This window comes from Mesocricetus auratus, unplaced genomic scaffold (assembly GCF_017639785.1).
Source record: "Mesocricetus auratus isolate SY011 unplaced genomic scaffold, BCM_Maur_2.0 Super-Scaffold_100691, whole genome shotgun sequence".
NCBI lineage: Eukaryota > Metazoa > Chordata > Mammalia > Rodentia > Cricetidae > Mesocricetus > Mesocricetus auratus.
The window spans coordinates 29,023,314-29,040,034 of NW_024429267.1; the positions used below are offsets into that span (position 1 = coordinate 29,023,314).

At 48.3% G+C, this 16,721-nt stretch overlaps 1 protein-coding gene across 1 annotated transcript in view; it reads left to right on the forward strand.

Annotated features, from left to right (window-relative positions):
* Positions 1 to 16,721, forward strand: part of Rasgrf1 (Ras protein specific guanine nucleotide releasing factor 1) — a 106,618-nt gene that overhangs the window by 25,988 nt on the left and 63,909 nt on the right. Inside the window, exons 3-5 of the mRNA XM_013121001.3 lie at positions 3,993 to 4,140; positions 12,718 to 12,810; positions 15,739 to 15,992. Coding sequence (XP_012976455.1) covers positions 3,993 to 4,140; positions 12,718 to 12,810; positions 15,739 to 15,992 — 495 coding nt within the window. The remainder of the gene's footprint in view (positions 1 to 3,992; positions 4,141 to 12,717; positions 12,811 to 15,738; positions 15,993 to 16,721) is intronic.

Genomic DNA, 16,721 nt, shown 5'->3' on the forward strand with positions numbered 1-16,721 from the left:
TGGCCTACAGCTGCTGTATAAACACATCCTGACATCGGTTGGGACTCCTTAAGCCAGTCCATCAGCAGAGAGGTCCTACTGACAAGAAAAAAAAAGCCCATAAGGCCTTTTGTCAGGTGTTTGTCTCAGTCAGGGGTGAGGAAGGAGCCAGCTATCTTGGAAGTTCACCGTTTTCATTACCTAGCCATGGCCCCTCTCCCTCTCTGTATGCCTCAGGCAGTCTGTCAGGTTCCTCAGTGTGACCTCTTCGGAAGCCTCTGTTCAATAGTAAAACTCCCCTTGTCAGATGTCCCCCATTCTTGGTGTCCCCAACCTCCTAAGGGCTCCAAGAGCATCACCACCAGCTCTGACAACTCTCACAAACTCAAGCATTGCCCAGAGGGACTCTGACCTTCCCACACTGTCTAGTTTCCCAGGCTTTGTCTTGAAATCTGGGTGGAAACGTCTGGGACCCACAACTCCTATATCCTGCATGCTACTAAAACCGGTATCCTATGGCTGGGACCCACAACTCCTATATCCTGCATGCTACTAAAACCGGTATCCTATGGCTGACACCACATTCTGCCACTGGCTCCAGCAGCAGCCATATCCGTTTGGCTTATAGCAGCAATTGCCTCTGAGTACTTGCTGGCTTGGTTCAGGGAAGGACTTCCATAGGTTCCCTAGGACTTCTCAAAGTCAAGTTTTTCAAATGTCCTTGAGTTTGTAATGGGTAAAATCTGGTGTGTGTGTGTGTGTGTGTGTGTGTTCAGGTCTCTCACTGGACAGGAGCTCTCAGAGTAGGCTACATCTGCCTACCCCTACCTCCCCAGTGCTGGGATTAAAAGCACACACCATCATGGCCTGTTTTATTTATTTAATTTTTTATTTGGATTCTGGAGATTGAACACTTGAGTGGCAGGCACCCCCCCCCCCGCCCCAACCGAGCCATCCCCCATGCACAATTTTCTCTATAACAGAGCTAATCTCTGCATCAGCCCTGCTGTTCCTGAGCCCAGCTTTCCCTGTGCTTATTTGTGACACGTGAAATTTCACTTTCAAAGCATAATAGGAGAGGGGGTGAAGGGAAGGGGGAGAGAGAAGGGAAGGAGAAAGGGGGTAGAAGGGAGGGGGAGCATAGGGAAGGGAGGAAGGGGGCAAGGGGGAAAGGAAGGAAGGGGCGATGGGAGAAGAAAGGGGAGGGTAAGGGGGAGAGGTGGGAAGGGGGAAGCAGGAAAATAGCCTGCTGGTGAAGCCTCCTGAAGAGCTGGGGTGTCTGTCATTAGTAAAACTAGGCTGATGGAGAAGCTGTGCTCCGCACCCTTGTGAGAAGGGGCAGGCCGATGTGAAAGCAGACTCCTTGCTCTCAACTGGATTTTGCTTGCAAGTGAAGACAATTAAGTAACTTAGGAAGCTGGAAAGCCCTTCCAGTCTGTGTTCTTTTTCACAAGAAAAGTGCCCAGACTGCCGTTTTTATCTCCCAGTGTTATGTTGGAATGACATCTTTCACAGCCCATTACTTGAGAAAGGGGTGGCACTAACAGCAGAGATCAGTTCTCTGGACCAGGGTCCTTCCCCAGATCCCTCCTCGCCACAGCTGCACGGAGTCTGATGGAGCAAACCTTCCCAGTTCTACCCCACCCACCCACCCTCAGGACAGGACTGCAGCCAGCCAACCCCCAAGACGCATCTTCTGGCATCATCAGAGAACAGGGCCCTCTGTAGCTACCCTGACTACTTTAGCACTTTGACACAGCCCTTTTCAAATTGCAAGGTTACATCACCTTGGCCTCCTGAGAGTCTCACCTCAAACCCTGAGGGTCACAGAGACTTTGTGAGCCCATGTGGCAGGCTCCTGAGGCTGAGACAAAGACCTCCCTTACCAGTCAGCTGTGTGCAGGGCTGCTTGGCAATAATGGCAGACGCTGGCAGACTAAAATAATCTCACTTTCCATCAGTCTCACCAGTAGGAGACAGTGGGTGACCCCAGAGCGGGAGCCAGCTGGTATGGGTGCCAAGAGGCAATGCTGTGCTGCTGGGGTGAAGGAAGTGCCAGGAGGCACTGAGTGAGCAGCTCTTTCAATAAACCATGCAAGTGCGGAAGAAGTGGCAGGTACCCGAGGACAGCCTTAAGGAAGAAGAGCTTATTTTGGTCATGGTTTCTGCAGCTCCAGTCCTCCATTGGCTCTGTTCTTGACCGAGGTGGGGTAGACCGTCATGATGTGACCTTGTAGTAGAATGAAGCTGCTCTGGCAACTAGAGGCAAACAGAGAATGTCCTGGCCAGCAGGCTTCCTCACTCCTCCCCTTTGGCTTCTTCTGGACCTCCAACAACGGGGCGGTGCCACTCACAGTTAAAGCAAGTCCTCCAAGCCCTTCGTTAATTGTCTCTGGAAACCTAACGTTGTACCCATCTCAGTCCAATCACTCTGACCCAACAGGTAGAGGTAGGAAGGTTGAAGGACAGCTTGGTTTGTTCTAAAGGGGTAGGAATTGGGCCTTTTCTGGGTGCTGGGATGGAGTGTGGGGGAGCAGAGACAGTTTGCCCTGAAGGAGACCCTGCAGAGGGGTTTGATGAGCATATACAATATCCTGGGCCCTGCTAATCAAAGGATGACGAGGGAGCCCCTCACTACTGCTAAGAAAGGAAACACAGATCTTACTGAGTGAGGCGAGGCCAGGGATACAGAGGAATGGGTGGGTGTGAGAGAGGAAAGGCCAAGGGGTGGCTCTGAGGTGATGGGGGGTTCAATCAGGAGGAAGAATCTGAGAAACAGTGAGGGAGATAGACCCATACCTCATTATCCCTGAGAACCCTAACCTTTCCCTTCCAAGGCCCTGCCCTTTCCCTGACCTCAACCCCATCTGGATAGACACCTCACTCTGAGGTACTGGAGTCCTGCCTTTCAAGCCCCTATGCCCACTGAGTCTCTTCATGGGATCAGAGTCTTCCACATCTCACACCATGGAGTAGCATGGAAAAGCCCACACCCAGAACACAGGGGACCAGGTCTCTCTTCAGGGAAGTGGAGACCTTAGGCAGGCTACTTCTTACCTCATCCCTGCTCTGCCACTCTGTCCGTCTGTATGCTGCTTATTAATTTAGGAATCTGATAAGATACCCTCTCCCCCACTCCGCTTATCCGTTGGTACTGCCAGCACAACTCTCCTACGCAGGGCTTCCGGAAAGTGGGTGTGTGCCCAAGGAACTAGGTTTGGAGTCAAAAGTCTCAGCTCCAACCTGGTGGTGTGTCACCTAGGACCTCCTGGAAGTCTTCCCTGATCACAGTCCTTGTTGCTGGCCCTCTCCTTAGTAACACACACTAAGAACCCGTGACTCACCACTTGACACTTCTGCGTCCTGTGCCGTGTCTTCACGCATCACCCAAACAAACAACGAGGTGTGTGTGCCTACGTGTCCTCTGTATATCCCACAGGGCCTGATGCATGTATCTGCAGCCCCCCTCGCAGGCAGCAAGTGTACACTGAGTGCTTTTTAGGCACACAGTGTAGTGTATCTCCCTCCATCACCATGCTATTAGAAGCTCATGTGCTGAAAGAAGATCCCCAGAGTCCACCAAGGCAATTCAGCTGAATCCCAGAAGTAGCCTAAGAAGAAGTGGGGAGTTAGAGAAAGGGGGGTGGGTGGGTATGTTTCAAAATGTTTATCTATCTGGACAAGGTCCCAGGGGGAGAGAGAGAAATGGAGAGTCTGTGTGGTGTGGTGTGTGTGTGTGTGTGTGTGTGTGTGTGTGTGTGTTATAGCGGGAAACAGAGACAGACAGAGACAGAAAGACAGCACAGCCAAGAGAATGAGGCTAATAAAGCGGCCAGATGCTGGTGTGCAAGGCGGTGTGTAGGCCTAGAGATGCTGGTGTGCAAGGCGGTGTGTAGGCCTAGAGATGCTGGTGTGCAAGGCGGTGTGTAGGCCTAGAGATGCTGGTGTGCAAGGCGGTGTGTAGGCCTAGAGACGGGGGCAGCATCTCACCTGCCGTGCACCTCTGCCCACAGCTACAGGACACTGGCCACGGAGCACGAGGCGCTCATGCAGAAGTACCTGCACCTGCTGCAGATAGTAGAGACAGAGAAGACGGTGGCCAAACAGCTGCGACAGCAGATCGAGGATGGCGAGATCGAGATCGAGCGGCTGAAGGCAGAGGTGACTACAAGCCAGGGGTCCCTGGACCGGATCACAGCCCAGACCCCTCCACCTCTGTGTTTACCAAGTACCACCTGAAGTGTGTCCCCACTTCTTTGCTTCTGAGTTGCTTCACATAATGCTGGGTCTTTGCTATAACCTAACCAAGTGATAAGATGAGTGGGATGTTTGTGGACAAGTTACTAGAGGGTACAAGGCCACGTTAACTGTCACCATTGTTAGCCTCGGACTCTGGAGTGCAGTATCACCTGTAGTCATTACTATGGGCTCTCTGTGTGCGTGCACCAGATAAATAAGTGTCATCGGCAAATCACAGACTTTTAGTGTGTGCCTCTGATGACAGGTGATCAAGCTTTCCTTGTGGGTAGACTCATTGGGCAGAAGTCCTGAAAACACCTCCTCGACCTAGCCACCCACTGTTTACCAAGGCCTTGGGTGACCCCAGAACTCCCAAATGGTAACCTGCAGTTAGGTACCATGCCAGGAGATGCTGTAGACTCCTGGGAGCATAGGCATCCTTCCTAGCAGCCCATGTGGCATCCTAGATGCCAGGATGTGGAGAAAAGACAAGCAAGAGCCCACCTAAGGAGGCACAGTGCAGTGAGAGGTAAGGGTTTGGGTGACCCAGGCCTGCAATTCCCAGGCTGTGCTCCCTGATCCCAGCAGGCTCCACTCAAAATGTAGTCCCAACAGGAAAGGATGAAGAACATGCAGATGTCAACCACAAAGCTAGAAGCCTTGGGTGCAGGGTTATTTGTGTACAGAACCCCTTCCTATACCTATAGCTGTAGCCTGGTGCCTCACATCCCTGTGCAGAAATTTCAGACACTCGGAGCCACCAATCCCAATTACCCAGCAACATCAAAGTTCTACACCAGCAGTAATATCAAATCACAGCTTCATGTTTAACTGGAGTCCCACATTTGACCCATCTCTAGCCCTACAATAAGACTTCGTGTACACCTCCTTCATCAGCCCCCATTGCCATCCCAGCAGGAGAAGCCATGAGGAGCCAGACTCAGAGAGCTCAGGTCATTTGTCCAAACATGCACAGCTGAGAAGTGACAGGCCTAGAACTGGAACCCGGGCTCCTGTCCATCTGGTAGTCCTTCTGCTCTATACAGAGCCTCTGAGTCTTGGAGAGGCTAGCCCAAAACTGTCCTCTTTCCAACACTCCTGGCTCATTCTGGACAAGAGAAGCCCTGAGATCTACGATAGCCTGACACAGCTTCCGGAATCCAAACACACACACACACACACACACACGAGAGAGAGAGAGAGAGAGAGAGAGAGAGAGAGAGAGAGAGAGAGAGAGAGAGAGAGAGAGAGAGAGAGAGAGACCAGGGAAGGACTGTGACTGTGTCCCCATTACCCAGTACTAGCTGGGACTGTGCAGTCACCCAGGGCCACCCAGCATTCCAGAGCACTGAACTGGCCTACCCCATAGCTTTTGCACGTGTTATTGCGCCCTTTGACCTGCCTTTCTCATGCCCATGTTTCCCATCCTAGCCAAATTCTGCCAAGGACAGCCACGTCCCGATGGGATTCCTGACCAACATGTGCTCTAGGCCCTCTGCTCACAAGGCTGTCTGAAGCTCAACACAATGTTCTCTGTGTGTCTGTACCTACCAGCAGTCCTGGAGGAACCCCATAAGGGTTGGGCAGTCTCTGCTAACACTAGGCCCCTCTTGCCTGGCATGATAGCTTGTGATGGCTTGGTAAGTGAGTGAGTGAGTGAGTGTATGAATGAGTGAGTGAGTGTGTGAGTGAGTGAGTGAGTGTGTGAGTGAGTGTGTGAGTGAGTGTGTGTGTGTATGAGTGAGTGAATGAGTGTGTGTGTGAGTGAGTGAGTCAGTGAGTAAGTGTGTGAGTGTGTGTGAGTGAGTGTATGAGTGTGTGAGTGAGTGAGTGAGTGTGTGAGTGAGTGAGTGTGTGAGTGAGTGTGTGTATGAGTGTGTGTATGAGTGAGTGTGTGAGTGAGTGAGTGTGTGAGTGTGTGTGAGTGAGTGTATGAGTGTGTGAGTGTGTGAGTGAGTGTGTGAGTGAGTGAGTGTGTGAGTGTGTGTGAGTGAGTGTATGAGTGTGTGAGTGTGTGAGTGAGTGTGTATATGTATGAGTGAGTGAGTGAGTGTGTGAGTGAGTGTATATATGAGTGAGTGAGTGAGTGTGTGAGTGAGTGAGTGTGTGAGTGAGTGAGTGTGTGTATGAGTGTGTATGAGTGAGTGTGTGAGTGAGTGAGTGTGTATATGTATGAGTGAGTGAGTGAGTGTGTGAGTGAGTGTATATATGAGTGAGTGAGTGAGTGAGTGAGTGAGTGAGTGAGTGAGTGAGTGAGTGAGTGAAGGCTCTGGAAGGCTCTAGGAGTGAGAAGATGTCTGCCTTTCTAGTACTCTGTTAGAGTGGGAACAGGGTTAGCCCTGTTTGAAAGCCAGAGGGCATAAGGTCAGTTTACTCTTGACCTTGAATACTTTCATCAGTTGTGGGCCAGAAAAGGTACAGGTGCAGAGGGCAGAGACCTCTGGGTGACTAGGAGGAGAACAGTCAGGAGCCTGTGTGTGGGTGTGGGTATGTAATAGCAGAAAAGGCCCATTTGATGGGAATTTAGAGCAATGTTTCCAATGAAATGCCCTGCATTTCACAGTGGATACACACCACTGTTCTGGCCGTGCCCTATTAGACATTTGTTTTACATAGCTCTTCACTATGTAGCCTAGGCTGGTGTCTTTAAATTAGGGTTTCTATCACTGTGAAAAGACACCAATAACCGCAGCAACTCTTTTTTTATTCTTTTTAATGCAAATTAGAAACAATCTTGTTTTACATATCAATCCCAGTACCTTCTCCCTCCCCTCCTCCCCTGCCCCCCACAGGCCCCCTATCCCATCCACTTTCTGCTCCACAAGGAGGGTGAGGCCTTCCATGGGGGATCTTCAAAGTCTGTCATATCATTTGGAGCAGGGTCTAGGCCCTCCTCCTTGTGTCTAGGCTGAGAGAATATCCCTCTGTGTGGAATGGGCTCCCAAAGTCCATTCATATACTAGGGACAAATACTGATCCACTACCAGAGGCCCCATAGATTGTCCAGGCTTCCTAACTGACACTCACGTTCAGGGGGTCAGGGTTGGTCCTATGCTGTCATTCTGGGGTCCATGAGCTCCCCCTTGTTCAGGTCAGCTGTTTCTGTGGGTTTCACCAGCCTGGTCTTCACTCCTTTGCTCATCATTCCTCCTTCTCTGCAACTGGATTCCAGGAGTTCAGCTCAGTGTTTAGCTGTGGGTGTCTGCTTCTGCTTCCATCAGCTACTGGATGAAGGCTCTAGGATGGTATATAAGGTAGTCATCAATCTAATTATAGGGGAAGGGCATTTAAGATAGCTTCTCCACTATTGCTTAGATTGTTAGTTGGGGTCATCCTTGTAGATCTCTGAACATTTCCCTAGTGCCAGATTTCTCTTTAAACTTATAATGGCTCCCTCTATTATGGTATCTCTTTTCTTGTTCTCCTCTATTCTTCCCCTGACTTCCTGCTCCCTCATGTCCTCCTCTCCCCTCATCTTCTGCCCTTCTCTTTCTCCTAACTCCCTCTCCTTTCCCCCAATGCTCCCAATTTTCTCAGGAGATCTTGTCCCTTTCCCCTTCTCCAGGGAACCATGTGTATCTTTCTTAGGGTCCTCCTTGTTTCCTAGCTTCTCTGGTGGTGTGAATTGTAAGCTGGTAATCCTTTGCTCTATGTCTAATATCCATATATGAGTGAGTACATATCATGTTTGTCTATTTGTGACTGGGTTACCTCACTCAGGATGGTTTCTTCTAGTTCCATTCATTTGCCTGTGAATTTCAAGATTCCATTTTTTTTCCTGCTGAGTAGTACTCCATTGTGTAAATGTACCACATTTTCTTTATCCATTCTTCAGTTGAGGGGCATCTAGGTTGCTTCCAGGTTCTGGCTATTACAAATAATGCTGCTATGACCATAGTTAAACAGATGTCCTTGTCATATGAATGTGCACCCTTTGGGTATATGCCTAAGAGTGGAATTGCTGGATCTTGTGGTGGACTGATTTCCATTTTTCTGAAGAACAATCATACTGATTTCCAAAGTGGGCATATGAGTCGGTTCTCCCACCAGCAGTGGAGGAGTGTTCCCCTTTCTCCACATCCTCTCTAGCATAAACTGTGACCACAGCAACTGTTATAAAGGAAAACATTTAACTGGGCCTGGCCGATAGTTTCAGAGGTTTAGTCCATTATCATCATGGCGAGAAGTATGGCAGCATGTAGGCAGAAATGATTCTGGAGAAGGATCTGGGAGTTCTACATCTTGATCTGTAGGTAGCAGACAGAGACTATGTCCCACACTGGGAGTAGTATGAACTATAAGACCTCAAAGCCCACCCCAACAGTGACACACTTCCTCCAACAACACCATGACTACTCCAATAAAGTCACACCTAGTCCAACAAGGCCACGCCTCCTAACAGTGCTGCTCCCTATGGACCAAGCATTCAAACACATGAGTCTATGGGGGAAGTTCCTGTCCAAACCACAGCTAGTCTCATGAATCTCTTGACTCAGCTTCTCACGCAGTACAACACACCTGTAATCCCAGTTACTCCCTGCCTGTCACAAAGCCCAACACCAGGACACCACTGGGATTTTCAGATGAGACTGGCACAAAGGAAACATATGAGCTTAGAAGAGACCAAAAGGAAGCAAGAAGGAGAAAACTGAGTTACCACTGGCCATAGCCTAAGATGCCTACAACAATCCAAGTTCCTAACTCGCCTGAGCTGTGCTCCTAGGCTCAGGGGATAAAGGCCTTTGCCACCAAGCCTTGAGTTCAATCCCCAGATCATGTGTGGGAAGGAGAGGATGGCTGGTGGAAGTTGTCTTTTGCCTTCCAGAGGCATGCACGCTTGAGTGCACACAAACACAAATAAATGAAATGAACGGACAAAGGAATTTTAAAGACACTAAGACTGTTAGGACTGTCCAAGAACTGAGTATCACAGTATAATGTGAGGTCCGGTTGTGTCTATTTTCTACCCTGGTCCCCACTGATTGGATGTCCTACAGAAGGCCCATCAGAAGTGCACTGTAAATTTTAATTGCTTCTTTAATTTTTGTGTATCTTTATTTTATTTTATATGTATGAGTGTTGCCCGAATGTTTGTCTGTGCACTGTGTGTGCATGGTATCCAAGAAGGTCAAAACTTCCTGATTTTGAAGTTTTAGTGTGTAATAAGTCACCCCGTGGATGCTGGAAACTGAACCCAGATCCTCTGGAAGAGCAACCAGTGCTCTTAACCACTGAGCCAACTCTCCAACTCACATAATCAATTTTAAATGCAGACTAGCCCCCAACAAACGCCACCACCCACCACCCTCTGTGCAAATATCAAAACTGGTGAAGAAAGCAGGATGGTGTGAAATTAAAGACCCTTCAGACCAAGAGGAATGTGTTGACCCAGCCGCAGAAGAGCTCTGTGCTTGCTTGCCTCTATATGTGTGTGGGAGGGGGGTGTGTACCATAAGCCTTTTAGACTACACGCCAAAAAAAATCGACCTTTGATTTCAACATGCAAATGTTCTAAACTTAAGGACTGAGGAAAATATAAGGAAGTAGTACAGAGAGGGGAAAGGGAGCGAACAGGCAAGCAGGTCTCTCCACTGAACATTCCAGTTAGATGTTTTCAGACACTCTCCAAGTGAAGGTCAGTCAGGGTAATTTTAGCAGCCTAGGAGTCGAGAGCCTGCAACTGCTCACTCCACTTTCAAAGGCTTCAATGGTTCATTTTTGAGAGCCATTCATCCTGAGGTGCAGCAAGTGGCCTTGAGGGCATGCAGCCTCATGTTCTGAGGAGCGAGCAGCGTGCAGGTAGCTGTGTTTATAGAATTCCCTGAGCTTCTGCCTTTAGATATGCTGGGTGCAGTGACTGCTGTAGCTTCCTGTGGTTGGGGGTTTTGAGGTCACTGTTGCTCTGATCAGTTTTTGATTCACTTATTTTTACAGCTAACAAGGACGTGTTGCATGCTGGGTCCTGTGCTAGCCACCAGGAGCTCTAATGAATGAGACCACTCTAGTCACTCTGCAGAACTCTCAGCAAAGCAGGGAGAGAGAACAGGTGGCTTTTCTTCAATAGAAAGTCCTTTATTTTTACCATGTGAGCCCCAGTACAAAATGGTCACGGGCCTGTCTGCTGGGACAATCTCAGACAGACACGATGTCCATCTCCTGGGCACCAGCCCTTCGTCTTGATCCCCTTTGATCCCCAAATAAGACAAATGGAGGTTGTTTTAGATATTTTGCAGGCTACCTTAGCTTTCTGGGCAAGTAGTTAAGCTCCAAAGAGAACTTTGATCCCAAGAAGCGCATTAGGGTAACCCAGAGAGGAGAGAGGCCAGCCAACAGAGTCGTACTCTGAGGCACAGGCTCTGATCTGATTCATCCCACCATGTGCTTTTGTTGGGAAGACAAAGGACAGGCCAAATCTGCAAGTGGGTGAGTGTTGCCTGTCACAGAGATACTTATACATACACGTTCATTGCCAGTATATTCACAGTAGCTGGGACATGAAACCAGCAGACAGATGCATAAAGAAAACAAGGTACATAGCACATGTGGGACTTCATGCAGCCATAAAGAGAAATAAAATGAGTGACATTTGTGAGAAATGGATGGAACTGAGGATTACTGCATTAAATGAAATAAGGCAGAAATAGAAAACTGCACATTTTCTCATATGTGGAATCTAGATTTAGATTACATATATGTGTGTTTCTGTGTGTGTTGTGTCACTGGTGAAACTAAAAGGGAATCCCAAGAGGTGAAGATGAGATCTAAAGAGATTGGAGGGAAAGTGGGTGATGGATACACATAATAAAAACACAGAGAGGGGTATTATCTTGGAGAAGGAAGAGAAACAGTCTGAAGGGGCCAGGGAGGTCGTGGAAGGACAGGAAGAAGGAGATATATGAGAACAAAGGATAATGATGATATGTATGAAGAAAATTTGGCACAGGCTACAAAAAGGATGACCCCTGAGCGTGCAACGCTTAGCAAAATACCAAGTAAGTCCGTATCAGTTTCCTGGTGTAGAATTCACAGCCGTGGAAAACAGCACAGTGGCTGTCACCAACTCAAGGAGGAAGGACTTACTGTGTAATGGGCAGAGTTCCCATCTGAGGATCCCAGGGAGGGATGCTGACGTTAGCTGCACCAACCGAACAACACACTGAACAAAGGTTCACTGGGGAGGGCAATGAGATGGCGCAGCAGGTAAAGGCATTTGCCTCCCAGCCTGATGATGTGAGCTCAGTTCTGGAACCCTCATCGTGGAAGGAGAGAATGGACTCCTGAAAGTTGCCCTCTGACTCCGAGAGAGAGAGAGAGAGAGAGAGAGAGAGAGAGAGAGAGAGAGAGAGAGAGTGTGTTTAAGAAATGATTGATGACATAGTTTTGATATTCACATCTACAATTTTTATATATCAGTAGGAAATTCCTATTTACTAATTATCATCATCACCAACACCATTTTGTGGATCTGGGATCGAACAGAAGGACCTTATAGAGGCTAGATGATCACTAGCTACATCTCCAAGTCACCCCTTTAATTGCTTTGCAATATAAAATAGAGTGTAATTAAATGAATAAGACAAATTTTCTTTACATCATCAAAAAAAAAAAGAAATGATTGATGGGGCTAGGGAGATGTCTCGGTCTTTTCCTGCAAACACAAGGACCTGAGTTCAGATCCCCAGAACCCAAATAAACAGCTGGGCATGGCGGGACATGCCTGTAATCCCAGCCCCGGGTGGATTCTTGAAGTTCATTGGCAACCCATCCTAATTGAATTGATGAGTTTCAGGGTCAATGAGAGACCTCGTTTCAAAAACTAAAGGTGGACAACAATCAAGGAAAGGCCTCAGGACTCCACATGCAGGAACATCCACCTGCACACACATGCACACACCACACACATATATATTACAAGGAAAGGCCTCAGGACTCCACATGCAGGAACATCCACCTGCACACACATGCACACATCACACACATATATATTACAAGGAAAGGCCTCAGGACTCCACATGCAGGAACATTCACCTGCACACACATGCACACACCACACACATATATATTACAAGGAAAGGCCTCAGGACTCCATATGCAGGAACATCCACCTGCACACACATGCACACACCACACACACATATATTACACATTTATAAAAAGATTCACATGGCAGCTTTTATCTTCTTGTATATCTTACCACAATAAAATAAAAGGGACCTGTGGTTTGCAGAACATGAAAGATCAGGCTATAGCCACCACCTCATACCTGGAAGGACCTTGTCCACACTCTGATGGCCTCAAGGTATCCAAGGTAGACTTGTTCTAGTGCAGCATGCTATATAGGTATCTGGGACATGTGTGGTTCATTGACAGTATGCTAGTCACAGGAGGCTCAACACACAACACTGCAGACTCTTGCAGCAGAGGAAGCAGGCTTCAGGAACTGCCACTGCCTGCTGGTTAGTGTCCCCTAACCACTACTGACCTGTGATTCTGTTGCAGATTGCATCCCTGCTCAAGGACAATGAACGTATCCAGTCCACCCAGATTGTCACCCCCAATGATGAGGACAGTGACATCAAGAAAATTAAGAAGGTCTGTACCATCCCTGTGTTCACCTGCCATCCCACATGTATTTATGACATGCCACTCTCCCAGTAACCTCAGTTGCAGAGATGCAACCAGAAGCCACTTTTGACACCTTCATGCCATACTTTCTGGTTGCCCCTGTGAGTAAAGGTGATCTAGCCCCATTTTTTAGAGACAAGGCAAAGAAGGAGGAGATGAGGCCGGGACTAAGGTCTAGGAAGTCTCCTTTAAGAGACTTCTTTCCATGATCACTGATTTGTTTATTGCTCTCTCTCTCTCTCTCTCTCTCTCTCTCTCTCTCTCTCTCTCTCTCTCTCTCTCACACACACACACACACACACACACACACACACACACACTCATACACACACCTTACAACTAACTACACACTCCCCAGCAGGACTCGGCAGGGAGCTGGCCTTCATAAGACCCCATAGTCAGCCACTGCTTCAGCTCTAACAGAATTTTCAAGGGAAAAAGATATTTTACAAAGTGTCAGGGACCTGCCTAATAGCCGGGGTACTAACACCACCTTGGACCACCCTGTAGTGCTGCAGCACAGGGAAGGGACCTGCCTATTTTTTCATCTTGCTAGAATCAAGACAAGGGAGGTGGCTTGCCCTAAGGACAGCAAATGAAACAAGAGGATCGTCTTTGTCAGGTTTGCAGGAAGGACCCCATGCTACACAGACCAGAAACTGTAAATATATTCCATAGGCCAAGTCCAGCCCTCCCCAATGCATATGGCTTTCAGCCCATGTATATTTTCCCATTTATATTTGTTGCTAGTGCTTTAAGAGCTAAACACTTCACGCAGAAATCTGGATATCTAGTTTCTCAAAAATAGAAATTGCAGCATTCATTAGCCACTTTCTACATGCCAGATGCTATTCTGGGAGCTCGGTGTAGATTAAATGGGTCCTCAGTAAAAGCCTCTGAGATTTGATTATCATCTCCATCTCATATCTGGGGAAGCTGAGACACAGAGAGGCCAGGCAACCTGTTAAAGCTGACACAGCTAAATACTTGCAGGGAGACATGCAAACCCTGGCACCAATTCTCAAGTCTCTGCCCTTAGCTGCAAGAACATGTGGCCTCCTGGAGAGGCAGGAGGTATAACAGCCCGGGCCATGTCGGCAGTTAGGAATGTCAGCAGAAGAGGCTGCCCTCTTCCCGAGCCAGCAACGGGGTATATAGGAGCGCTCGGGTTCATACAGGCAAACATGGGAAGATACGACACCAGGTCCCACCAAGGCAGGGATAGCTGGCTCTGCTATGGCCCCTAAACATCTCAGCCCACCCCTCAACTCAAGGCAGCCCTTTCTGCTTGTAGCATTTGATAAGGGTCTACTGAAATCCACCCCCTATATCTGTTTCTTGGGAATGTAAAGCCCTTCCTTTTCTACAAAGTTTTTAGAATTGAGTCTGCACTGGAGACTGGTTTGCTGTCCATGGCCAGTGCCCTTCAGTAAAGAGACCCAGACTCTATGTCCCCCCCTCCCCCATGCAGATCATGAGTTTGTGAACAGCCCAGAAGCCCCAAGAGTGCAGGAGGTAGGTGACCCTGGACTAGAAACCAGCACATCTGAAGACAACTCCTGTGTGTGTGTGTGTGTGTGTGTGTGTGTGTGTGTACCTATATCTCTATGTTTGTGTGTTTGTGTGATGTCTTAGGGTTTCTGCTGCTGTGTTGAAACACCATGACCAAAGCAACTTAAAGGGAAAGGGTTTACTTGGTTTGCATATCATAACCCACAGAGGGAAGCGAAGGTAGGAACACAAACAGAGAAGGAAACTGGAGGCAAAAGCTGGTACAGAGGAAGAGTGCTGCTTACTGGCTTGGTCTCCATGGTTGCTCAATCTGCTTTCCTACAGAACCCAGGACCACTAGCCAGGTACCACCCACAATGGGCTGGGCCCTCCCACATTAATCACTAATTAAGAAAATGTCCTACAGGCTTGCCTACAGCCCAATCTTTGGAGGCATTTTCTCATGTGAGGCTCCCTCCTATAGCTGTCTGTATGTCCATTTGTATCTATGTCTTCAAATCAGTGTGTTTGTATGCATATGTCTGTGTACATACATGTGTCTTTATGTGTCTATGTATATATATCTGTGTGTGTGACCTGTGGCTGTGTGTTTATGTCTATGTATATATCTGCATGTATCTGTGTGTGACTGTGTGTATGTGTGTTATATGTGTGCTATGTATGCTTATGTGTGTCTGTGTTCTCTGTATGTTTCTCTGTGTATATCTGTGTGTGTGCACATACACATGTGTGAGTGAAGACCCTTTCCCAAGCTCCTGCCACTTATCAGAGGCCACTTCTCTCAGCCAACAGCAAGGACACTGAGCAAGTGCCCTGCTCATTTCCCTGCTGAGTTGGGAGAGGCTCCAGCCAGGCTTCCAGAAGCCACTGAAGATGGAGATGAGCAGATTTGCCATGTTCTGTTCAATTTGATAATTACCCTCTCCAGACAAGCTTTAATTGAAACCTCTGGGCTCTCTGAAGAGTCATTAGACAAGATGCTACCATGCCAAGCACAGCCTAGCAACCCTTCTCCTCACACTAGCCCTGAGTGGAAACTTTACACCCACTTTTCCTCCTTTCTGCTCTTCCAAAGTAATCAAGGAACTTGTTCAAATGCAGCGGGCTGGAGCAGGCCCTAGAACCCACACTTCTAACAAGCTGTCTAGTCCATACTGTGTTGCTCCCTGGCACTATTTCACAGTTAGGAAAATTGTCTCCGAGGGCCCACAGAGCATGCTCAGCGTCTCACCAGCAGCGGAGCCTGCTCTGCCTCTCGGGTCTTCCCGGGGCTCCCAGAAGTGGGGATGACTAACCCTTGCTCCCTGCCCTTGAGGGGCCCACAGCTCACAAAAACAAGAGTAATGGATACTAACATCACCCTCCCCCACGGGTCTTAACTAGGTACAGAGCTTCCTTCGGGGCTGGCTCTGCCGGCGGAAGTGGAAGACCATTATCCAGGACTACATCAGGTCTCCCCATGCCGACAGCATGCGCAAGAGAAACCAGGTGGTGTTCAGCATGCTGGAGGCCGAGGCCGAGTACGTGCAGCAACTGCACATCCTTGTCAATAATTTTCTGCGCCCGCTACGCATGGCCGCCAGCTCCAAGAAGCCTCCCATCACACACGATGACGTCAGCAGCATCTTCCTGAACAGGTAAGCAGGGCGGACAGCAAAGGTGGGAAGGAGGCTCGGAGGAATTGGTCAACAGATGCCGAGCCGAATCCTGACACAAACCCACATCTGTTTCCCACCGAGTACAGCAGAGGAAACTAAGGCTCAGAGAGGAAGGAAATAACTCAAGGTCATATGGCCATACAGTTTCAGGGCGTGAGAAGGGAATATAAACCGAGGCCTACGTGGCCTAAATCCAAAGCACTTTGACACTGGTAAGACAGTTACCAATGATGATTTTGGCCACACAGTTTTGAGGACGTGGTTACTGACATCTGATGGGCAAAGGGCGTGGCCACTTCTAAACAGTCTGTAATGCACAGGAACTTGTGCACCCAAAATACCAATGCCACCACTGTTGAGAAACTCTACTTTCAATATATAAGTGTTATAAATTGTCTTCATCTATTTCATATAGCTCTAACCAAGTACCTGAAGCTGAGTACTTTACTGTTAAAAATGGTTAGAAATACAGCTCAGCATGTTTGCTTAGCATGTGGGAAACCCTCAGGTATATCCCCAGCACTGAAGAAGGAAGGAAGGAAGGAAGGAAGGAAGGAAGGAAGGAAGGAAGGAAGGAAGGAAGGAAGGAAGGAAGGAAGGAAAATGCAAAACAGCTTATCTGCACTCATGTTTTTGAAGTTTAAGAGCTTAGTAGCAGCCTTGACTTCTGGAAGGCTTTACTTTTATATGAAAACCAAGCAAAGACTT